The sequence below is a fragment of the Lagopus muta genome, chromosome 7 (assembly GCF_023343835.1).
Source record: "Lagopus muta isolate bLagMut1 chromosome 7, bLagMut1 primary, whole genome shotgun sequence".
Taxonomy (NCBI): domain Eukaryota; kingdom Metazoa; phylum Chordata; class Aves; order Galliformes; family Phasianidae; genus Lagopus; species Lagopus muta.
Window position 1 is genome coordinate 18,846,854 of NC_064439.1, and position 27,117 is coordinate 18,873,970.

The following is a 27,117-nucleotide window of genomic DNA, read 5'->3' on the forward strand; positions in this document are numbered from 1 at the left end:
CAAGTAGAAGCAGTTGTTGAAGACATGTGTCCAGGTAAATCTTGTGGACAAATTGATAACTTCCCTAATTTTAGCTATTATTCAAGATGAATAAACAGAATGATGTGCAGCAAAATCTGAAGTAAAATTGAACACTAGCCCAGTGATGGTTTTCATGAACATACATTGGATCACTCTTATTATTGTTACATGTGAAGGCAGCTTTATGATGAGACAGAAGTTCTAGCTATTAGGACACTGGACTAAATTAAAAAGATCACTGTTAAACTTCCTGTTTCTGGATCTGTCACTTATTTTTCAAGTGACTTTTGAAGAACAATTACTCAACGAAATTTTACAAATGCTATGGAAGAGATTATTCAAACGCTATCAGAAATTCTACTTTTGCTTCTAAAAATCTTTTCCTTAGTTACAACTGTTCTTTGATTACTATACCCAAGAGCTGAATTTTCCAAGAGCAAAATTTTCAGTTTTTTCAGGTTAGAATTTGAGCAGGGTCAGCTACCTGACTGCAAATTGAGAGCACATTTTGCCTGTAAAAGACTCTGGGGAAAGGTTCCAAATTATTAGCCATCATAACCAGTCGTGCATTTCAGAGGCAGGTCTGCCTGTAAATATTTCAGAATTCCAAACAGATGTAAAGACTTAGAGTGCATTTCTTCATGTAGAGCTATACTACAACATTAAAATACAATTATTTATGTACCATTGTATAGATATAACAGATGTAGATAGAAAAAAAAATTACATATAAAAGTTTAATTTTTAGTCATCTGATAGGCTTTTTTCCTATTTCCTGCTTTGATGCTACAAGAAAAAAAACGTTGCCATTTTTCTTTGCAAACATAACAACACTGTCATAAATCTGTTCTGCCTGACCAAGATCTGCACACATGCTCACCGTAACCCCTTTCGTCTCTTCAGTAAAAAAATGTCTAGGATGAAAAAAAGAATAAGTTTGAAAAAACCTTTATCTCACTGGATGCTAGGAGAAGGTTCTGTACTGCTCGGTAGTCCACTGTACTCTTACTAAGCATCTTCATGAAGAAAGGCTGAGAGAGCTGGGACTTCTCAGCCCAAAGTAGAGCAGCACAGTAGGTGTCAGTGCATATAAAAACTTGCTGTGCGAGTGTAAAGAAAACAAAGCCAGCTTCTTCTCAGTGGTGCCCCATGTCAGGACAAGGTGCAACAAGAACAAGTTAAAAAAGCAGGAAATTTTGTTTAAAGACCAAAAAACATACTTCTTAATTTTTTATATTTTACTGTTGGACTTGTCAAGTACTGGTTCAAATTACTCACAGAAGTTGTGTAGTCTCCCCTTTTGAAGATATAATTTCTAAAATATGTCTTAACGTATTCTAAATATCACTTTCACAGCCCTGGATGAATTTCTCCAGTGTACACTTTTTTGAGCAGGATGTTGGACTAGATCTGCAGAAGTGCTTTCCAACCCCAATCATTCTGTTAGAGCTGTTTGCAGATTGGCCTTTGGGAATTGCGAAAGGAGTACACAAATACACTGAGCAACAACACTGACACTGCATTACAAACTTAATGGAAACTCAGTAAAGCATAGCTTTACCACTAAATAGCCTTTCATGCAGCTAGGGCAAAGGAGAGAACCCATTAATCTCAACAGCAAGTACAATTTTCTCATACAGTTCTAACAAGATCAAAGTACAAATGTATTTGGAATTTATACTGTTCATAGTAGATTGCCTGACTCGAGGAATTTTACCCTAATATCTTTAACAGTACATTCTGAATGCAATTATTAATAAATATTTATGAACAATATTTACAGCCTTGATGGAGTCTCCTGATACATATTTTTTATTTTAGGGGTAAACAGAACCTTCTTAGAAGCCATCAGATGATTGTTCCATTTATCTGAAAAACTGCCTTCATTTCAATAATTTAAGCACTTCACTAGTTGGTTCATCAATGCTGAATTTTGCTATTAATCAAACCCAGGTATATAATTGAATGCAGTTCGTGAAAATTGAAACTGTTTTCATGTGTGCTTTCTTCACCTCAGTACTTCCAAAGGGTTATTGAAAGAGAATGAAAATTTTGCTAGATTGCCTGACTGAATGGAACAAGGCATAGAGAAAGTAATTTTTGTGAGTTTATGGTTTTTTTTTTCTTTTTTTTTTTTTTTTAAGGCTCTACTAGGCTACATGGATACAATTCATTCTACTCAGATTCTGTTGTAAATCCTGCACAGAGGAATTGCTCTTGAGTAGATTGTGGCCCATTGGCTTATTTGGAGTTATACTGGTATAAAACTATAGCAGAATGTGAAATGAGTTTGGATCTTGAAGTTTAACCACTATGCTATACCAACAATATCCACCTCCGACATTATGGGCCAACATAATAAAATAGGAGGCATTTCTTTCAGAGAAGCCCTTGTACATTCTGCTGAACTGAATCAACTTCATAATCATAAATGTACTGTGGATAATGTTTTCAAAGCAGATATCAGGTAGCTAGTGGCTAAAAACAAAAGTTTCAGTACCATTTTCTGAGGGATTGAAGATTAAAAAAAATAAAATATTTATCTATTGCCCATTAATTATGTTTATTCCGTTCTATAGAATATATGCTTAGGGAAAGGTGTGTTTATACAATTGTCAGACCTCATCTGTAAGAACTAAGAAATATCAGACAAGGCAAGACTATACCTGTAGCTTATCTAAGTATACCAGATTACAGTATTTCTGTTCCTCAGCAACAGTAAGACCTAAGAGTAAAAACAGTTTTTTGAGACCACATCTTTTCCATCTACTATTGTCTTGATTTCAAACTATAAAAGGATATTTCAAACTATTTATTTAAAGTGAATATCTGTTTGCTTTTCTCTCTCTCTCCTTTTTTTTTTTTTTTTTTTTTTTTAAGTGCATTGGAGGTCTTCTGAGGTATTGCAAAGACCGTGTTGCTTTACTGTGATTCAATATCAGGTACATCCTGAAATTCTACCACCTATATGGTGACAAAGAATTATAGAATCATAGTATCCATATCCCAAATTGGAAGGGCCCCACAACGATCATCAAGTCCAACTCCTGGACAGGACCTACACAGGACTACCCAAAATAACCAAACCCTAAGTCTGAGAGTTGTGTCCCAACTCCTTGAATGCCAGGAGGTGTACTGAGGTGCCCAAAATTGCACACACAACTCAAGATGAGGCCACATTTAGAAAAAAAAGAAGAGGAAGCTGATGCTATTACAGCACCTCCAAAAATAGAGGAAATCACCCTCTAAGAAAACTACTATGTCCTCCAAAAATATTTACTGAATAAATCAAGTTCCTCAATAGTTTTCTGAGTATCATTAGAATGCTGTTTATTTTGGACAGCAGTTCAACCTTAACTGGGTATCTGTTGGGTCTGTAAAATGTTGGAAGATTGAGTTAATTGTGTATTTGTACTGTATTTACTTTGTATAATAACTGAAAATAATATGAATACTATATACAAGAAATACATTTTGTCCTGCTTTTTTTTTTTTTTTTTTTTTTAAACAAAGTTGAAAATTATGGCCTTTTAAAGCTAATTTTTCATATCCATTAATATTGTTCACAGAAAATCACTGATGCACAAAGCAATGTAGGAAGTAGCAACTGGAAAGAGAGAAGTTCCAAGTTACACTCCTGCAGTGACAACTTCATGTAGGGTTGTAAATCTCTCTGGCTAAAACTGTAATTTACACAATTGGATAAAGGATCCTTTTTTCTGTACCCTGTCCAGTCAAAGCATTTAGAAGCTACATGAGAGAAAACACCTTTGATTTTCAAGAGAGCACCCAGTGTTGCTGGACTTCAGCTTGGACTTCAACACAGTATCAAAAATGAATCTATGTATGTGATGCATTTACTTTCGCTACCTATCAAGATTGCTTTTGACCATATGTGCAGTATGGTAGAATTTGGTACTGCAGCTTAACGATTAAGAATTAGATTTATTACTGAATTGCATGGGCTTCCTGCTCCAAATGTCTAGTTCGGAGAGTCACAGTCAATAAACAAAGAACTGAAGGAAGAAAAAGGGTGCAAAGATTTTCTGCTTTCGAATTTCAAACATAAATTGAAAATGTTGTTAAATTGATCCAGAGTTTCAAAATATTGTTGTGTCCTTCTGTCTCAAATAGTGTTAGCAAGCAAGTTTTGCCTCAGCCTTCACAAGGATTCAAGAAATATAGACTGGGTTTTCTCCAACTGCTCTATAATAATGTAAAGGAAGAAAAGGCTATCATATCTCTGTAGTCAAATCAAGAACAAAGAACAATGAATACATGGTAGCAACATAAATTAGATTGCAAATATAGCATTAATCTGAAAGACAGGCTTTTACAGCAGTTTTTACATAACTGTTTTTTATAACAGAATCTGTTATTGTACATTAATTCGTTTATTTGTATTTTTTTTTTATTCAATATTGACAGGTCAAAATATTTTAAGCTCAATAAATTAGTGTTCAGTGTTAATTTAAATTGTAATCCACTGATTTTATTCCTTAAATTTAACTGTTCATTTATTTTTCTAGATAAACTTAGTAATGAGCAGGTTATACTTTTGTGCGTAAACCACACTTCTTGTGCAGTAAACGTCTACTAGGATCTGAAAATGTCAGACCTTCTGTGCTGGAGGAGTAGGCAACTTGCTTGTAATTATCTTCTGAACAGTTGAATGAATCCACTTGAGTTATGCTAGAAATTAAAAGTTATAATTTTAACTGGAGGTAGCATTAACACACAGTGAGATACTTACTGCAGTCAGCCTCATCTGATAGGTCTTCACAGTCTGGTTTGTAGTCACAAACAAGCTGAGATTCTATGCAATCCTCATTCGAACACACAAAATCTGTAAAGGCAGGGCATTCTCTGGGATTCTCTCCAGCTGAAACCAACAGGACATTTATACCAGTGTTATAATTAAATCATGTATGCTGTGTATTAAATCAAGTATGCTCTTTTTTAATTTGTTTATCTATTACACATCGTGACTTTAGTGTTTTATTGCTTCCAACAGATGTCATTTGGTCCCACTCTTTTAACGGTGCATCATGCATGCCCAGACTACTGTCTTGGCCTGTCCCAAAGCTTGCAGGAAGAATGTTTTGCCTGGAAAGAAATTCATATCAGTGTGAGCATGACTGTTTCTCTGCGTGTTTGTTGTGTATTTCCTTAAAATAGAATCCACTAAATGTTAAAAAAGCAGGTAAATTATCCATTAACGATTTAATATAACTTCTTTTTGCAAGCAGCAAGACAATGTAGTGTTGCCCTATCATTTACTTTTAGAACATATTAGTGCAGGATTTTTTTTACAATGAACTTTACAGGCCTTCAAGCATACCAGAATCTAGCATTTAGTACTATTTATTTCTTAGCTTATCCTAAGATAAAACATGTAATCCATATATAGTCCTAATAAAACTTGTATCCCTACCAATGAAAATGACAAAGTCCAAACACAGAGTCACACGTCTGTTACTTTGATTTTTCTTCAGTAAGACCTTATTCCTATATCACTTTTAGGGATAGCATGATAGATACTCTGTCAGAGACTTTGACAGAGATAAAAATAATTAAAATTAAAAATAAAAATATGAATTAACATACAAGCATCTGCACAACATCTTCATACTAAATAAATAATCTAACTCCTGTTTGACAGTTCCTGCTGTGGTATTAAATGTCACCTTTGCAGAGTACGTAATCATTCTATCCTAAATTCTTACACTGGATAAAAAACTAAATTAAAACAATAAATACTGCCTTTTGAACAACAAAAAAACTTCAACATCAAGAAGTAACCAAACAGAAGTTCATATAAAAAAAAAAAAAAAAAGAAGCCTCATACAACAAATAATTTGAAATTACTCATAAATATATATATATTATTGTAGCATAGGAAAACAGTAATAACTTATCATATCTGTTTATTTCATGTCCTATTGAAACTGCAACATTTACTGAAAACTTGAATATCACAAGAAACTACCACTGGACAGATTTTAGATAAGTAGGAACTACTAACTGCATGTTATGCTAATCCCTATGCCAAATGAAATGGAAGTACTTCAAAAACAAAATACATACACGACAGAGTATTGTTTTTCAATGTGGTAGAATGTGGAATGGTGCAGAAAAAGAACCATGTAGTCTTCTAAGTAGCTGTTAAGAGACTAATGGAATTGGCTTGTCTTGTGGATCACTAAATCCTACAAAAGAAGCATGTTAACAATGGCTGCTATAAGAAAATGCATTTATTCAGTCATATTTTTTCCAAAATATTTTGTTTTGTATAGCCAAATTCTCAATGTACCAGCAAAGACAAAAGTGTCCTTCCTAATATGTGTGTTTGTATATATAGAGAGGAAAAAGCAACATGGACACGAACAAACACATGCATACCACATTTTAACTCTTATCTGGATTCATGACAAGGTATACATTTACATATCTCCATTTCCTATCTCTAAATTATCTATGAAAGACTAGCTCGTGTATTACTCTGGAAATGTGCAGGCATGACAAGATTCATTTGAAGATAGTTGATGAATAGATCAATATGAACTCAGAAACTTTGTTTCCATTACCAGGAAGATTACATACTAAAGAACACTTGAAAATGTACTTCTTTTCTTTATATTTGCTAATAGAGGATAAAGAATACAACACTCTTGTTTTACAAAGTTGTGTCAGATTTAAGACATCTCTCTTCCTTCTTTCATAGTATCTGAAAAAAGCGTTGTTGAAAGTATTACTCCGTGACCATTACTCTCCAAGTTTCACCCTTCACTTAAATTAAAATGTATGAATTATAAGCTCCTAGAAGGATTAATCAGACCAGCAACTCAACTATACTCAGTACTGTGAAGTTCAGCATTTATGATACACAATTTTCATCATGCTTGTCATTTGCTTAACCCAACTGTTCAATACCCTTTTTACATGACTTTTTATATAACATTAAAGCTCCATTAGCATACTCATCAATAATGCTTCTGACTATGAGTGACCTTGACGATCTTCTGCAGGGAAAACTAGAAGAAAAGTTCCTACTGATGCAAGCTAAATATAATTTCAAACAAGGTTCTATTGGAATCAATAAAAAAACACTGGGAATTCTACTCAATGTATTTTTCATTGAAAAAGCCTGATTTCATTTGAAGATATGTATTGTTTCCGACATAAACAGCTGATATAATATATTATATTAACTCCAGAGAGAGAATTTTGCCTTCGAATACAAAATTCTGTCAGTCATTTTCCTAAAGAAACTCAAGGTTAGTAGGAGTTGGTGACTAAGGCCACCAATGACTGGAAGAATGAAAATTCATCTACAATTCTGGAAATATAGAACTGACTTTGGCTTAAGCAATATAAAAGATTAAACTAATAAATAAATATTTTCAATTTCTAATACTGACATAACGGAGCATAAGAACACATACCAGACAAGACAAGAATTCTGTAGTACTACATCCAGATGAGTCCTCAATACAGGACTAATGTGTACCTTTTGGAGGTTTCCAGAGGAGGGCCACAGAAATGATCCCAGGGATGGAACACCTCCACTATGAGGACAGGCTGAGAGAGCTGGGGCTGTGCAGCCTGGAGAAGAGAAGGATCTGGGGAGACCTAAAAGTGGCCTTTCAGTATCTACAGAGGGGCTGTAAGAAAGAAGCGATGGATTTTTAGCAGGGTCTGTTGTGACTGGACAGAAGGAAAGCTTTTCAAACTAAAAGAGGGGAGATTCACACAGGATTTAAGAAAAAAGTATGGGTTGTGTGTCACTGGAACAGATTGCCCAGAAAAGTGATGGATACCCTGCCTTGGAGGTACTCAAGGTCTGGACAGGGCTCTGAGCACATGTATGTGTCCCTGATCATTGCAGGAGAGTTGGACCTTTAAGTGTCCCTTCCAAAAGATTCTATGATTTTATATTTGTTTAAAAGTGAAATATAGGCTTTTCTGCACGCTATATCAGAAAGATAAGGAGCTCATTCACAGTGTGTACTGATGTAAAAAGCTGACATATTTTGCTTAATTCTAAAGAAGACATTAAAGAGCAGCACTCAGAATTGAGGAACTGAGAATTTATTTATTCCAGGTTTTATCCTTTAGTAGCCTGCTGATTTTACTTTGGAGCAGACAGGGCAAAAAAATCAAGTGATCCTTTTGCAAAAAATTCAGCTTCACAATAATTATGAACATGTTCAATCACAGGATAAGAAGTCCTGAAACTGTTCAGCAATGTGGTTTATCCCTCTTGGTCCTTTCTCTCCTCCCTGTATCACCCTGTCTGATTCCAGTGCAGAGAACACTCAAAAAGTTCCTTTCAGTGTTACATATCAAAAAGTTCATCTAAAAAAAATCCAGCTGTCACTAACATGTATATTTTTCTAGTCTTTTAAAGCTTTCTCTTTTGACCCAATAGTAGAGATGTTTTGATTTCCAACCTGGTGCAATATTTTTTTTCTCTCCTTTAATCTGTTCAAATAAGGCCCTCAAATTCATTTTCTGAATCCAGGTTATATGATATTTGAATGACTTTATGGTTGTTCATACGCATATTTCTAGAAAATCTTCATATGCAACACCACTTAGGTGAATGCCTTTAGCATCATATGACATTGAATAAATTCTGAGAAACATTGATGTCGTTTTATAATTGTTTTACTGGGTACTGTACACAGTTGTTACATTATTGCTCAGAGGCAAATGAAAGGAATGGTCTCTCAAGAAAACGTCCCTTCTTTTTTTTTGCCATTATACCAATTTAGTAGATGTTTTCCCTTGAAGAACAGGGGTCTGAGAAGTTGCACACCACTAAATTCATGTGTTGGAAAGAGATATTGAGAAGGCTTCCTCATTCTCCTCATTATGGGCTGCTCCCCTATGTATCTCTGACAGCCCTTGTAACCTGGGCTTGGGCAGCCTATATTTCCTCCACATCTCTCCTAACATGGAGTCCTTTCTGGAAAATAAGAATTTTACCATAATTATCAGCAGGTTTACCAAGAAGTTTTAGCCAGATAATACAACTTCTGTATTCCACATCTGAATATCTTGACGATTAATGATTTATCAAAAAAGGTGGAAAACGTCATAAAGCACAAAAACAGTCTCAGTAGAGAAAAAAACATTGATCAAAACTGGACATACATTCTGACTGAATACAAATATGTATCTTGAGAGAATGAGTTGGCTCCAGCTGCTTTCCCTATCAGAATTCCCTTCATTCTTACTTCAGGACAAAATTTGAACTGAATATTTCTGTTATAGAAGCTTGAACTTCTCACAAGTGTTTGAGCAGAAGAAACTAAATGCTTCACTAAATGTAGATCTTTGCATCATACATACTTGAGAATTCAAAGAAAACACTGGCTTACATTAAAAGTAAAAAAGTTGGCCTATGCACCCAAACTCTGGGATGTTTCAGTCGTTTTCTCTCTGATCTGCAAAGCAAGGATGGAATCCTAATGAGAAAGGATTTCTCCACTGAGACTTTCAAAGCTCCTTGTTTATGGGAGTACGAAAGTAAAGTTGTTCAAAGGATTGTTGTAACTTCACCTATGGTCTCTGCAATAAGCAGGAGCTGAGGAGGAATACAAATATACAAGAGGAAGGGGAAAGACAAGTTTACTATCAGGCAAAGTATGCTTTGTTATATTTTAAAGAAAATTCCCATTCTGCTCAACTTGTTAAATCTATTTCTTATAAATAAGAAAGCCACGGCATTTTGATTTTGTTTTCTTAAAAAAAAAAAAGTATTTTTAATACTAATTACAATTTAATAACTGCCTTATTTTGCTTTTAACAAGGAGAGAAAAGCTTGTAAAGTGTGATTCCAATCAGGCAGCTCACTGAGATCAGTGAAGACATTTTTGTTTCTTCTGAATTTAGAGTTATTTCTACACTAATTTTACTTATTTTTCCTTCTTTGTTTTTCAACTGGTGCCCTGTAATACTAAAATAACTAGATGTGGAATGGATGAGTAAGGTATATATCAATTCTTATACGTCTTATATGTGTTGTGTATCTGAAGTAGACTTTTTAAAACAATAATGTATATATAAAATACAGGCTAAGAGCAACAGCATGTCTAATGAGTTGAATGCTTGATTTCTTGTTTTATGATAGTAAGTCATCAGTGGGAAGAGCAAACCAATAATGTTTAAAGTGCTCTTCAAGGTAACCAGGAAGATCACAGCTTATTTCCAACATAAGTTTTAGAAGTTGTTACAGGTATCAGAAGATTCAAAACCAAAATTATCAGTGAAGGCTTATTCTGTAGTTCTGCAGAACACTCAGAACACTAAGAAGTAATTTATTAAATAACTAAGATTAAAATATATGTGCGTTTTTGGGTTTTTTTTGTTGTTTTTTTTTTTGTTTGTTTGTTTGTTTTTGTTTTTTGTTTTTTTTTTGCAAGTTCTGGGACAGTAATTCCTTTTACATCTTTAAAGCTCGGTGTCATAATGTCATGCTTTTTAATAATTGACTGACCATGACTGGTTATTTGCAGACTAAGAAAACAGTAATTTTTTCGTTTGGAAAAAAAAAAAAAGTAAAAAAGCAGTTAATTAATAAATCATTATATTAGTATTAACAATAGCATTTCTCTGGTTGTGACAAGACTCCTCTATTACATTTCACTGTTTTTCTACAAAAACTGCCAAGTAAAACAATATCAGATTTGGAACTTATATTATTTTTGTTATCAAAACATAGCTTACTCTTTCATAGTCAACTGATAAGACTCTTTTATGCAATGTTTCAGTCTCAGGACAATATTTCCAAGACATGTCACATTTCCAGCAAATCTAGTTACTTCTTGACCTTATTTTCTATAGAAATCAGAGAGAACTAAGAGAAATACACCTTCCTGGATAGGGTCACTGCAGCTCAGATCATAAGAAAGTTATCTGTATTGTTCCGCTAGTAAAGAAGCATTTAACTGATTAACTTCAGAAGGCAAATAAAATGGAAAGTTTCTCCCTTATCAGTTGAAAATGCTCACGTATCGTAATATACCATACTGTACACTTATGTAAGTAAAATGCAAAGAAGTCTGCAGAGCTAACCTGTCTCCTTGCAGATTCCTTTGAGATGTACAGCTTTCTATAACACACTGTATGAAAGCAAGCTGAAGGCAAACATGCACAGCAAATTGAGCCTTTAGATTTATTAAACATTGCTGTAACTATTACAAAGTATTACCATACTCTGTAAAGCAGGTCTTGTGTTCACACAGCCTTTTCCACTAAAGTACTTTATTTCTGCAAGGAGGCAGTTATTTTTTTGTGTTGACTATAAAATGTGAACCAGGAATACACTTTGGCAGCCTGCAAAAAGTAAAATGCTATCCCCAAAACATTCAGAGCTCCAGAACTGTTCTGAAAGTATTCCCCACCGCAAGCTGCATTCTGGGAAGCAGATAAACACTCATCTTTCTTTTCCCATGTACTTCAGGCTTTCTCATTTTCATTTCTTGCTATTTTTTTTTTTTTTTTCAAATCTGTTATCCATGCTTTTTTAAAAAATTATATATTTTTTCTTCTCTTCATGGTCTACTCCTCTGTTTATGTAATTACTGTGGCTAGGATATCTGTAACAATGTAGGAGATTTTTGCTTGACCTAAAAAGTTTCAGTGGAAAATACAGATGTGGCCCTGCCCATAGCTGGGTCAGAAATGCTGAGCTACAAACATGATACATGAACAAGCACTGAAAATCAAGTCCTTCAGTTGAGAATAAGCCTGTTTTTTATGTCACTCTTCTCTCTTAGGTTTTTGCCATAGATTATGCTTGCTATCTTTTAGCAATGTTACAACCATTGCAATAAAAAAGTAAACTCTCTTCTGAAAAAAACCCCAACAACTTAGACATGACATGTATACCCCCAGGCTTGTGTCCCATGGGAAATTTTCAAGAAAATGGCAACATATACATAGTATGTTCTACAGAGATAAAGAATCAGTAACAGTAACAGTGAAAAAGGTTGAGTCAGGCTCCTGCATCTGATCATGCCAAGAGGAAAGTCAGCGTGCCAAAAGTCTGGAGGAAAATTAAGCAAAAGGTTCTCATCTTGTGGAGTGAAAGCCAAAAAAACACCCCAAACCCTACATGAGCCTGATGTGAAAGGCACTAAAAACAATGCAATAATTCCCTCTTGACTTTGATTTGAACCTTAATTACACTGCAGATACTGTAGAGACAGGAAATTCGTAGGGGGTGGGTTTCTTCTTTGCTTGCTTGTTTTGTTTTCAGACACATGCACATATGCAAGAACATGGAGTTCAAAAGCAAATATCTGACAGAGTTCTGATTCTGCTGAAGAGCAAAAACATAAGCATAAAAATAATCCAATAGGAATGCACCTAAACTTTAATGAAAACCGTACATTATGTGGCATATGCTACTGAAGTTAAGTGAGCTCATCATATAAAGATTGTGTTTTATTGCAATATAAAAACATATACCATGCAAGCGACAAATCTGTCTATGAAGGATTGCTGTCCTTGGATTCTGACTTTACTAAACCAGTCTTTAGAAAAATGTTTTTGTATTGCAATTTGAATTCCAACTGTGCATTTTAAACTCATATGAGAAAGGCTTCTTCTGAATCATCCACCTTCATAATCGTTAATTTTCTGCAAAATACATGTTACTATTACTAACCAAAAGCTATAAGTATGTTAAAATAATCATAGCACAAAGTGCAACTGCTTTTTTAACAGCTTCTTGCTGAAAAAATGCTATAAAACAAACCATTACATATTGTAAAAAACTGAAGTTACTTTCTCAACTCGTTCTCTGTCAGGGTATATTAATGCAGCACTGGTTATAATACACGATTAATATTCAGACTTATAGTGCCGCAAATTAAAGCCAACGTAAATTTCAGCAGTCTTAACTGTTTGAGAGCATTAAGATCCTTCATATGACACATTTCCAGTTCCCTGTTCAAACCATTTTCTTCAGCTCAATGACAATTTTGTGGAATATTTCCAGTAACACTCACGTAACAACTACTTTCACGTTATCATAAAATATATGTAATTAAGATGAAGCAGAAGTATTTTTATGTTTTACAAAAGAATATGAACTTCAAAGGAGACAATTTATGAATCTAATGGGAATTTTTCTTCTTCCTTCAAAAAATAAACCCTGCTATGTTTATTTGTTGAATATATTCACAAAAATGACTTTGAAATGTCTAAGTTGTTATAGCCCCTAAATGGAATCCCTGGAATGGAGTTTAACTAGATCCTACCTTATGAAATAATATATCTGAGCACAGTTTGTCAACAAACTTCAGTGGAGAACAACATCTTCTCATCATTCATGAGTTACAGACAAATGTTGATCTCCCATCTTCTGCTAGGGCAGGCTTAACCATTTCTTATGTCCTTTGGAGAATGATTACATGCCCACCAGTGGAGGCAACATGACATTTTGAAAAAGCACAACAGAATCACAACATTCATAGGCATAAACATGCTTTTAAGGCTAAGTCGGTCTTAGAATTTTCAGTTCATTTTGTAGCAGAACCAAAGTTATTTCCAGTTTCCATGTTTTGGTTTACAGTGCACAACAGTTTCCAAATGGATAAACTGCATATATTTTTCAGATAAAATTAGATAGAAATACGGTCTTTAGAATTGTACTTTTCCAACCAAAGTATTATTATCCAGACCATGGCAGAAAATTCAGTTAGCCTAAATAACATCCCCCAAACTCATACAATATTGATACGTGATCTTAGCAATTATTTTCTTACTCAACCAATCCACTTTTATTGTCACACTTTTTTCTACCAGAGACAGAGAACACATTCGTCCTTAATGAAAGCCACAATCCAAACAACTTTTATTTTTTTCTTATTTATTTATTAACATGTTAAATTCAAACTCTGACTCTACTTTAGACTACGTGCACAAGGAGATGAATTAACTAGGACGAATAGCTTGTGAATTACAGGTTTTGTTTATTTTGATGGCTCTAACATTTGAACTTCAGCAAGAAAAGGAATACTGACAGTGGCTTATCTACAGTTTCAACTTATTTTTATGTAACAAGATTTTGCAATAAAACACGGAGATCACAAGTCTCAATGTAATCTGATGTTTCTACGACACTACTATGTACGAAAACAGAGACTCAACAGCTTAGCAATCAAATACACTGAACAAAAGTACTTAAAACCAAATAAGGAAACATAAATTCAGACATTTATTGGATTTATCTGCAAAAACTCAGTGGGAGAATTTTGTACTAATGCAAGACTTTCTATATTAATAGAATATTATTAAAGTTATATAAAAGAAAGCAATGTATTCCTGACAGATTTATTTAAAAAGGCACTACAAGAAAATCAGTAAAACCATTAGATATTTAAAAACAAGAAAGAACATTTTACACCTACTTTTAGCATTCCTCTAGAAGTTTCCATCTTGAACTTACCTATAGAGCAATTGTTGAACTCTATGTCATCTAGTGCTGCTCCTCCTCCTAGGTCTCTGGTACGAATACCTTCAAAGATAACTTCAAAATTTCTCAGCTTCCCCAACTGTAACTCAACTTTTCTCCATTCATCACTAACACTTCCTGAATCACTCCATATTTTGACAATTCCATCATCAGTCTGAAGTTTGAATAAACAGAAAGATAAATATGGATTATCAAATACCAATTTTTGTACAAAAATAGAGAAAAGACTGGAATATGCGTTTTCAGTTTTGCCAAGAAATGGTAAGTATGCTTTGCTGGGATAGTTGGAAGAAAATAAATAAAATCAGATGATTACTGCAATAACCAGATAAACATCAATAAGAGATCAAGTCTCAGTACAGAAATGTGCATGATTGAATTCCAAAACAGTTCATTTTTGGCATAGTTGCATTTAGTGAGATTCTTTGTGTTTGGAATACATTACTGGATGTAAGGTTACTTTTTTTATTATTATTAGGGTATCAGATAAGAAGAAGAGTTTAATGATTGAGATAATGTTTGTTCAAGGATGGAAGCAAATATAAAATATTCACTTTAGTTTATCTGAAGTTAAATAAGAAGCATTTTGACTTTCAAGTATGTTAATATATTTAAGAGCTGTTTCTTAAATATTCAATCATACTACCTAATGGGCAAGTCAGCAGCAAGCAACACGGTAATGAAGACTCTAAGAAAGCAGTACATGAGCAAGCAACATCTAAATAAAGCAGTTAAAACAGTTGAAATAACCAGAGAAGCAAAACCTTATATTTCTTTATACTTAGTGAAATTGTTTGATTAAATTTATGTTAACAAGATTGTTTTATACATCTTCATGATGAGAAAATGAAATTGGTTATTTCTATCACTGCATGTTGAATAAGAAAATGCAGTCACACATGCACAAAAATACTATACTAGCTGTTTCTGAATCAGAGAATTCATGCAATTGTTGATATCTTTTGAAGTCTTCACATCTACCATGAAACAGTTACTGAGGTATGGTTTAACAATGCTGTTTTGGAAAATTTTCATTAATAAATGTAACTATTTATTTAAGAAAAATGTATTTTTTTTATTGTTCATTATATTGTTCATTATAGCTAACTTAAAAGAACATGAGTTTCCATAACTGTGTGAAGCCCACAGATACTTAGCTGATCAGATCCATTGGTGTTGTACTAGCAGCAATAGTAAGTATCTCTCTGTAACTCACAAGGAGAGTTCGCACAAGCAAGTAAGCAGCAATTTTAGGTATTGCTCGTTCAGTGATGTCTCATTGGTTTAAAGTCAATGACACATTCAAATAAAGAGAAAATAACATAATAGGCACTTTGTGCAACTTATTCCACAGATGGCTGATGACAATTGGTTGCGATTTTCACAGCACATTTCTCACAGTGAGACACCTGAATTTCATGTGCTATCACATCTGAGATCCATTTTTTCAATACAGTATGCCAGCTCCCTTTCAGGCCAATAATCAATAAAACTTAGGGGAACTGAAACCAGAATGAAAATAAAAATCTTTCTAAAATATACACTTAAATTTCAACTCTAAAACAGAGTGCAGAGGAATCTATAATAACACAGAGCTCAAAAAGAGTAAATACTATCATTGAAGTTGATTTTAGTAGTGGAAAAACGTCTTTTTTTTTCAAATCTGACAACTTTTACTATTCCTGTTCATCAAATCTGTGTTAATAATTTAATTATTAAGTTCTAAATATCTGTTGTTTATAGCCTTTTTAAATTATCTCCATAAGAGTGCTACATATTCTTAGGATAATTTGTTCAGTCTGGAAATATTTCTGTCTATTCATGACATGAATAAAGTGCATAGTTATGATGAGATACATTTGGCTTTAAGGTCTCCAACATGGAGAATAAAGCAAGACTTAAAAGAGAAGCACTTTTTAACATTAAATTAATTTGTTGTTTCTGGAACCTCTTCTGTCTGCCCTTGAGAATTTTTTGGAATGGAAAAAATTCCTAGACATTATCTATAGGACATAACTCATTAATTTTACAAAAGTAGCCCAGTACTGTTTATTAGTAGTGAACTTAGGAGACTTAATAAGGCAACTTCTGTCCATTTATGTATTTAAATAAGCTAGAAGCATTCAAAACTTGCATATGCCACAAGAATAATACCCAAATATTTAAAAAAAACCCTGCAGTTCATTTCAGCTTATGGAAATCAGTGGAACATCTTATAATATACATGGGTAAATATTTGTATAAAACATGAAAATGTTAAAGGTAGCACAGTTAGCTGTAATCTGATCCTCACAGTTGTATTGTTAGCAATGATGTCATAACCATGAATTATGAAGTCTTTCTGCAGTTACAAGAATGAGAGCATTACTTCTTCCCGATCCCCCGTCCAAGAGACACTGAGATATGTAGAAAATTGTTTGCTAGAAAGAAATTTAAATTTAAATTAAATTATTATTTTTTTTTTAAAGTGATCATCTCACATCTCACAAAGTCTTGAATATAGGAATGATAACAAGATATAGGAGAAAAAGCTACTCCTTTTTTTGACTGAGTTCATCTGCAGCAGTCCCTATACAACAGAAGCATTACAGACAGTAATACCGAGTGACTTTTCACTTGTTCAGCTACAGGTATACATAGCAAAATGAAAAGAAACCCTATCTCCTGTATAATTGCATGAAGGCTGTTCTAATCTGGACTGCAGATTACATTTGCTTTATATACATATTTATATTTTTATATTTAAACGTGTATTTTCCTATTGAGAAACATACTTCAGAAATATTTGGATGGCGGGGTAAGAACAGAAGTCAGACTGTCAGTACCTCAACATTTCTGTTTCCAACCAAGGAAAAAAAAGAAAATAATTGGTCTCTTTCAATAGTACAAGTACATTGTCTATATGAAACAGCCAAGAAGAGGTATGAAAGGGAGACAAACAGGACACTTGACCCTCCCCTCCCCAGGCCAGGCAGTGGAACTGGCTTGGCCAAAGGATGTGAGCTGTATATGCTTTTCCGGATGTACACTTTGGCATGAGAGGATCATAGCTTATAAGCTTTGCAGATTCCACTTCACAAACTATTGCGGGTTTTTCTTTCTGCATTCATTTAATCTGCCTGGTGCTTAGGCATTTCTTTCATATCTTTGGAATGCGTTTGCTTCAAAAATACTTATATGGCCTGGAGGTGGGGGGAAATGACTGTACTTTGTACTTCCCGTTGCATCCAGAAAACCTGTGACCTTTTCTCATTCCAATATATGTGCATTCATATAAAAGAGGTATATGACAATAAGAAGAAATGTGTTTCAGCACAGAGCAGACTGGAGGCCACAGAGCCACTCTTCCTTGTGTTTTGATGAGGATGTTCTACTAACTCACATGCTTACTGAGTGTCCTGAGTTTCTAGATAGCTTTTCTTCCAGGGTTGTCAGCCCTGTCTAACTGTGCTGCACTAGACTAATAAAAGATGATTAAAATTTTGGGGTTGGACCACATGTGTGGGGGTTGATCATGTTGGCTATTAGTCAGGGTAAAAATCCTATTTTCCAATTTAACCTGGAGTAGTCTAACAGCATGTGTTTCTAAACAAACAAGCAAACAAATTAGTAGAAACCATAAAACCCAAATACTATGATCTATCTTGCAGCCACCCATCCACATCTCTGGTTTTAAGCATCATGTTTGGCATCACATTACCAGCTCCTCACAACACCACATGACATTCTCCTTGGACTCCCAGTTCAGTTTTGTTCATTTCACACTCCAACTTCTATTAACTTCTCTCTTTCATTTCTAAAACCTAGTCAACATCTACTTTCCAATTTACATAATCTTGTCAGCATTTCCACTTCAGTTAGGCATGGTAGAGAGATTCTTGTATAATGACCATCCTACCATTCTCAGTTAAAAACAGCATTTCAAAGGAATATAAAAAACCACATCCAGAAGCCAGTAAAAATAAGAGGAAAAACACCTGTCTTCTCAAACAGAAAGCTAAATTGATTTCTGAACCATGGGACCAAATTTTTGACTATTACATACATGAAACTATTCCAAGGAGGAAAACAGAGGTTTTTAGAGCTCACTAACATAAAACGCACAAGCAAAATATATTTTCCCTAAAAACTTGTGAAAAGTCCACTTTTTAGCAAGATATCTCAATTGACAGCAAAACCCTAACAATGTCACGTCACCAGTAACACATAACAACAACTAGATTTTTTTCTGATGATAGTAAACTGTTCCTTTGATATTTTTCTTTAGCAAAACTCACACTGAGACTACTAAAACTATATGTGAAGAGGATGTCTTGGTTTCACTCTCTGAAAAGCTGTTTTATTAATTGCATGTCACTGCCCTCTATGGGTCAAACACAGTGTAAGGTCAAGTGAGGTGATAAGTCACCCTTAGTCAAAGCATAACATTTACAAGACCTTTTTCTACTTGCAGCAGTGAGTCTGTGTCTTCCACTGGCCAATCATGTTGAATGACAAAAAGCTCTCAGACAGTGGGAGAGTTATGGTCTAAGACGATCATAAACTGTTTAGATCTGTACAATTTCATGGCTTGCCATATTGTCTAATTCCTATTCACATGCAGAAGATTTTTTTACTCGCCTTCTGATAGTCTGAGAGTAATTGTTTCTTTACAATTTCATTACCTTTGAAATCAAGATTTTTCTCCACGCTTGTCTTTGAAGAACAATTTAAGTGCTTATAACCTCTCTTCTGAGCACTTCAAGGGGAGAGTATCTTAGTGGGTTCAATATCCTTCTGAACTCACCTGGGGATATTAAGAATGGAGAAGGAAGGATTTCTTTGTCTTAGAAATCCTTTTATTTTGTGTCTGGCTTTTATATTTCCCTTATGCATCAGAGACTATAATTATTTTTAAGACTCCATTTATAACACAGTCAGAACAATATTAGAAGCTGAATTGTGAGTCTGCAATAGAAGCGTGTATTTCTCCCTTACAAGATACTGCAGAGAAAGCTCCTATGAACACACTCTCCATCAGAGGAATACAATAAGAATTCCAGCATGGATACCAAGGTTCTGCTATAGTTACTTCTGCAGTGAAACAGCAACAAAAAATAGGTTTTGATTCTGAGCTGCACCTCTCCTATTCATGTTACGAGCTGAGAGGAGTTAAAAATCTTTCCCTCTCTCATTTGCATTTGATATGTATTTCAACAGAGCCACAGGAAATGAATCCAAGCTTACGAAATGGATGGAGGCAATAAAAACATTTGCTAAATATTTCTGGACTCCCCAAAGCAAATATACTTGAGGGCTTTTTAATCAGAGAGAGAATATTTTCAAATTATTGATAAAAAAACATTAACTGTATTATTATTAATAGCACATAAATAAATTCAAGATTGATGGTATCAAAAGGCTTTGTGATATCTTTCTGTAGCACCATTTAGACTGTCAAGACTCTTTTCAAATTATTCTAAACATTTAGGAGAAAACTCTTCTCTTCTTTCCTATCCCTTTGAAAGCAGCATCTTCCTGACTAACTGTTGCCATCCAGATTTCTTTTTAAATAGAATATTTTAAAAGTGTTATAAAAAGCAATAGAACATATTACAGAAATAATTATATAAATTTTACAGCCATTGTTCATTCAATTCATCAGCTTTTATGTGCATCTTAATCCCCCTGTTTCACAACCAGTTCAGAAGGGGAATTTATTTTGCAGACCATGTCTTATTCTTTCACAATCCACTCTATTTTCATGATGTGCAAATAAAGTTAACTAATATGCACGCTGTCAATGTAGCTTTTTTTTTTCTTTGTGTAATGGCATCGTTAAATCATTTCAATGGCTGGCCAAGCAGTTTAAAGGCAGCGTGTCCCACAATGAAATATGCCATTTCTCTCCTTCCTCTTTTAACTCAATAAGGAACGGAGAACTGTCCTTTACTATTATGTTTAAATCCAAAGTGCATCAATGAGCATGAGAGAGAAACAAGAAAAATCACAACTCTTCCTCATTTGTTCATATTTTAAAGGCCTTTTCTATGAAGTTGTAGCTCTCTAAATAACAGAATAATTAATATATTTGCTTATGTTTTTACAAACATCTACTTATTTAGTTTTAATAGCTCAAGAGTGAGGCCTATACTGAGATTTTCAGCTTATTCGTAGTAGATCTGGGCAGCAAATACCTCGTACATATCTTGAAAAGAAATTTTAAAAAAACATGCTAAATTATAATAAAACAGAATGATAGTTTCTAGCTGAATCTCTTACCTTAAAATAAGTGAATTGTATATATCACCTACAGTCATTTTCAAAGCGATTAGCATATTCTCTCTTCTTTTCTAATTTCTCATTCATTTTCTCTTAAAATTCAAGTTCCTAAAAGAATAATGCTTAGATTATTTGAAAAAACAAAAAAAAACAAAAAACCAACAACCTTTACCTCATATTTTGTTCATGAACTACATCAGATTGATCAATACACTATCAACGTCTTAAAACTATTTAAATGAATCAAAGAGTGAACTGAAATCAAATTCATCCAAAATTTGAATTTTAAATACACTTTTCTTGTCTCTCTCTCTCTTTTTTTTTTTTTTTTTTTTTTTTTCTGGCTTGTGTGGTGCCTCTGAGTCACAGAAAGAAGTCTGTTTCCTGCCTGACTCGGTGGCAGAAGAAGCCTGACAGAACTATCTAATATCTGGACTTTTCAGTTTTGGAAATGATGGACAAAGCTTGAGAATGACTAAAAGAAAATACTATGTATTCAGAACACTCCTGCTGGGGTCATGATCAGATGGCCTGGGGGAGCTACCTGTTGGTTTCTTACACTATTTGAAAAGCCTGAGAAACCCAATCTGAAATAATAATAATAATAATAATAATAATTTTGTACGAAAAACTGATCAAGGTAAGAAAATAAAAAGATTTTTCAAGAAGCTATTGACACGAAGAAAGCTGAGAGCAGAAAACAAGGCAATGTAGATGTGAGTTATGAATGAGCACGTCTTCCAGCACACTGTCCATCACTCTGCTGATAACAAGTCAGTACAAACAGTTCAGTGGCACTTCACAACATCACTAGATACAATGTCATCTCAGCTTTACCAAACTACCAAACTTGTGCATTCAAACAAAGCAAGTAAAACATCTGAACATGTAAAAAAAAAAAAAAAAAAAAAATGGTTACATATAATATTCTTCCTTTAGCTACTGCTTTGAAAGTTTGTTTCTCTCATTAAATAAACATGCAGAGACTTTGGTTAAGATTTCAGCCAACAGGTATAGCTCACAAAAATTTATATAAAAGAAGAAACAACAACAAAAACCAGCACACCAACAGGTAATAGAACTTAACCATTTACAGAGTAATGCCTCAAAAACAGGAAATTTGAAATAATTAAATAGACTAAGCTTTACTCTAGGAACATGCAGCTGAAAGTGATGAGATTACTCAAGTCCCAGTAACTTCAATAGAGATTTATAACTCCTAGCACTGAAAAGAACTCACTAGAACTGGTTTTTCTCCAGTTTTTCCAGTTATGTTTTGACAAGAACAAGAAATGCTATTTAGTATGTCTGTGCACGCTGTAAAAACTGTTGAAAAAGAAACATTAAACTGATCAAATAGTATCTTTAAGACATTATTTGATCCAAGCAAAATTTATACTGCGTTAATACATTACTATGCATGAAAAATTAGCTTCATTTTTATGGATAACTTACAAAATCATATAATTGCATTATCATAGTGTATTGTAGAAAGAAAGAAAACAGTAAGATGAAACACTGATATTTCAGCCTTCAAGCCTTTTATCAGGCAGTCTGCATGTATTAGTGTGATCAGGTTTCCATAATAAGAGTTAATGACAAAGTCTATCCATCCATCCCTTTCATTTTCTTCATTGTGCAAGACATTAAGATAATTTTCACTCTCTCAAATATCTTCTTCTCCACAATTTTCATTTCCAAAATTAACACTACGATAGTAAGTGAATATGCATTCTAATGAACTATTTTGATAGAACATATACGAATGACGAAATTTACTTATCTTTAATGCACGAGTTTGAGAATTCAGGAATCTCACAGTGAATGTCTTTGGAGTATCAGAAGGCATTATCAGTTCCTCCTGCTGTGAGTGTTCATGCTCATAGCACTTCCAGGAGGTAAGTGGCAAGATCCTTGGTACGTAATTACTGTACGTGCTGAGTTGAGAAAAGTGAGTTTCAAGAACGATTATAGAAAGTGACTGGTAATTCATCTGAAGACAGGATTTTGTTTCAAGTAAGTAAGCCTTACAAGGACTAACAAGTTGCTCATTAGCAAAGATGAAGCTCTAGCTATAAACCTCATAATGAGGTTTTGGAATTCTAAGGGAATGCAAGAATAATGTACTGATGATTGTCTTTGAAATTTTCCATCGGTATTCGTCTTTTTACAAGTTCGATTCATCCTGTCACAGCTATTAAATCTACTAGATTTTATTATAGCAAGCCTTCATTTATAACCAACAAACTGTCTTGTGTTTTAATTGTTGTTTGCATCTCTCTAGATGCCCCTCATACAGTTGTCATCAAATATATCTGTGTGCTTGGGCTGTTAAAATACATCTTCATTTTGTGTGATATCTTTATCAATTCAGAGTAATAAAATGGCTCCTGTCTTATCCCAGCCCTTCCTTATCTTTATGTGCAAAATCTCCTTTATTCTCCCATTTAATCTAATTAAGCGAGATTTTGTTTTTTAGGTAACTTAAAGGATATGCTTGAGTTGTACTTTTTTTTTCCCCCCTCAGTCTTACTCTGCAAAGACTGAGTAACAGTAAGCATTAAAGACCTTTTATAAGACCATCAGCATTTTGAGAAACTTATTTTTGTTTTGTCACAAATGTTACCATCCCTTTGTTTTAACCACGTTTTACAGGTTTTCTGACTTTGTTCCTATCTTAGCATTGAGGCAGCTTTATTTCTCCGGAAATACAAAGCTCATATGGAAAACAACTTTACAGAAACTCCAGGATTGCTTCGGGCAACGTCTACAACAAACTATAGTGCCAATGTCAGGATGATCAACACAGTGCAGGCCTGGTACCTGCACTTAAGGCGACTATCTAAAATGCAGAATATATGCAGTAACAGATAAATAAATCAAAATCATAAAAAGAAATTCCAATGTGAGATAACCTGAAATCTGTCATATTTTTCCCACTAAAGAACATACACTCAACATATTTGAAGATGAGAGAGTCAAAATCACATAGCTGATTAACATTTGGTGGTGATAATTGTGTTGGCAGTTTCTTTTTTATGGTGTGTTTGCTTTTGTGTTTGTTTGTTTTTTAAGCAACACCACATCTTGAATGTAAAAGTAAGCATCTTCAAAATAGTTTTGATAACTCTTAAAAGGAGTTGTCCTTTAAGAACCATATTTCAGATTCTCTCAGAAGATGATGCATTAATATCCTCTTTTATAGTTTTGGAATGAAAGAAAAACTACAAATTTGCTTTCCAAATACATGCCTTCAATAGCTTTGGAAGCAGTGGTAATACCCAGAGTTCCTGCTGACCTCAGTGCAGAGCTGGGTAGGCATACCCAGGGTCAGGGTGATGCTAAGACCTGCCTGGAAGAGGAATACCTTCGTACAGCCAGCCACAAGCCTTAAGCTACTGCTTGTTTGCAAGGAGCAGGCAGAAGTTTTGCTAACAGGACTGTATTTTTTCTCTCAATCTTTGACAGTGAGTGCTGAAAGGACTTTATTTTTCCCTTGAAGGACTGGGCAGCTTTTATAATAACTTTACAATTACTTCTGTAGAAATGATTTGATTATATTTTAAGAGTAAGAGCTTAAAGCAATAGATTTCCAAAGGTTAGATACATACTGTGATAACTGTGCTTTTGTAAGAAGCATGTAACACAATAAACAAAACTTTCCTGCTGTAACAGGGATTCAGATTAGATGTCTCAGAAGCTATTCTTAAGCCCTACATTCCTCCATCATGTCTAATATTTATTACTGTTCTGACTGCCCTCAGAAGTGGGTTTCCTGGCTGTCATCACCCTCTGTAGTTACTGCAATATAAAGATTAAGCTGACTGTCCACCTTCACAAGTTCATAACCTGCGGATGACCTAAAACTCTTTGCTTAAGAACATTCCTGTGCCATGACAGGAAGGTCAGAAGGATTTTTCTGTTGTCAGTGTTGCACTGTTTACAAAATCAATCCTTCTAGGTGGAAATCATGGAGTTGCTCAGTACAAAACTCCACTCCACACTTCAGAATGTGAAGATTTAATTATGAAGAGATTTAGTACCATCATTAAAGTTGGCCTGAAAAATGGAAGTCCTGATGCAAAGCCAATTCAGCTAAACACCAAAGCTTTCAGGGATTATGTTTCTTTTGATCAATATTTCAATTTAACAATTCACTTCAAATGCGATTTTAATTCTGCATACAAAAATAATTTTAGAAAAAAAAAATCTTTACATGATTTCTGATGAGAAAAAGGCTATAGATTTAGGAAGAAAATCCATAGCAACAACAACAACAATCTAAGCTTTTTTTTGGGGGGGGGGGGGGGGCAGGGGAGGGTGGGAGGCGGAGAGGTGAGAGGGAAATAATAATTAAAAAAGAATATTTGGAGTCAGTAAAAAAAAAAAAGCATAAGATGAGACATAATACTTCTTAAGTACAGCAGTGGTCTTCTGAATTTCTGTACAATTACATAAAAACATTAGATTTTACTAAATATCTCTCTTGTCAATAACTTCAAATGGCAAGATTTCAGAACAAGCATTGACATGAATACTCCCTACTAATCATCAACAAGGATCTTAGTATACTTTTTCAGAAACGTGAGAATGATTACTGCCAGTCAGATGTCACCCCTACTTTGATATAACTGTGCGTTTTTCTTCATGACATTTACAGACTGTTCCTGTTCCTATTAGAATGTTTTTTTTCCATTTGAATGTAGCTTTGGGGCTTGTAGAAATATAGAACAAATCTACTAGCATATTAGATGACTGGACAGGCTCAGGCGAATCAAAACAGAAAAGCTGAGAAAAATAGCAAGTTCTTTATATAGAAAAGGTTAGATTAAAAATCTGATCCTGAGTAAAGAGACATCTTAAAGAAGAATGCTAAAATCCCATCTCTGAAATATCTAGTGGATAAAATTAGTTCTTTACCAACAAATTAGAGATCAGATTTAAAATTGTAATCTGCGGTTATGAAATTTATTCTCGACAAATTAAAGTCTCTCATAACTGACATTTCCTATTATATTGAAGCACTTCAGCATGATTCCCCCTCTTTCCCTACTTCTCTCCCCAGTGACAGCCACCTTATATGTTTGAGAAGATAATAAGTTATGCTATACATATGATGTGAGGGACATATAAAAGTTATCAAGATTCCTACTGTTCACAATGCCAGCATAATTATGAAATATCCAAAATATTTACTGATATATCCAGAATTCATATATTTCTCCAATAAAATTCCTGAATGTAACTAGTATTGCTTATTGAAAGGTATATATTACTGTCTAGTAAGGCATAAAATATACAGTCACATGTCTAGAGGAAGTATATGGAAAGCCATAGTTACTTTACTTAGACATAGTAAAATTCCAACAACAACAGAAAGAGATCACAACAGCCAAAGTGGTTGCATGGTATGCATTTATGACTTTTAGCACAGGAATCCAACAGCAGGTCTTGCAATCTTAATGCATTTCTTACAAAATTTATCCACTTGTTGGATAAAGCACAGAAATCTCTAAGATTCCTTTCCTGTTGCAACGTAGAAATAATTGGTTGCATGACACAGAGACAAGACGATAGCTCTGAAAAAAAGCACCAGACAGAATTCAAATATATGAAAGAGAATTTATAATATCTTTCAGCCTGTCAAAAAAAAAAAAAAAAAAAAAAGCAGGAAATTCAGTGCATTTTTTCCCTCCTTAGGATCAAAAAAGGTGGAGCTCCTCCCACTAATGTTTTGGCCTTCAATGAAAAAAAAACAAACGAACCATACTGATTTCCCTCAGATATTTCTTCTCATGTAACTGTTACATAATTCATTTCTATTTTACAGGTTCAGTGGCTGTGATAATACTCATTCCCCATTTCCAATTTTTCACTGTTTCTCTAGATGTTGCAGACAATGCAGAAGTTCTGTATGCATTTTCTAAGCACATTTGTTCCCTTCTGCAAATACACACAGAACTAATTATCGGAAGATTATAAAACTCCTTGTGTAAACTAGAGAAGCACTGCAACATAAAAACATACCAAAGGAAAACTATAACCAATGAGGGATCAAACAATTGAAAATGAGATAACTCCAATGGATCTGTGGAAAAACACACGTTTCTCACAGCTCTTATAGCAGAAATTCTGTCTGATCATATCTCTATGGGAAGGGTTATATTAAAATTAAGTGATTAAGAACTTTCTAAGTCAATGGGATACTACATGATTCATCAAATTGGCATATTTGAAAAGGTAAGCTGGACAGTATGCTTTAACTTTTTAAAATACTGTTTAATATGTGGTTTTGTCTCACCACATGGTCTCCTTTTTTTTTCCTCATATGACCACATCTTCTC

At 34.0% G+C, this 27,117-nt stretch overlaps 1 protein-coding gene across 1 annotated transcript in view; it reads right to left on the bottom strand.

Moving 5' to 3' along the window:
- The window catches only part of MALRD1 (MAM and LDL receptor class A domain containing 1), a 203,587-nt gene that overhangs the window by 65,747 nt on the left and 110,723 nt on the right, over positions 1–27,117 (bottom strand). Inside the window, exons 28-29 of the mRNA XM_048950504.1 lie at positions 14,486–14,666; positions 4,775–4,903 (exon numbers count right to left, since the gene is read on the bottom strand). Coding sequence (XP_048806461.1) covers positions 4,775–4,903; positions 14,486–14,666 — 310 coding nt within the window. The remainder of the gene's footprint in view (positions 1–4,774; positions 4,904–14,485; positions 14,667–27,117) is intronic.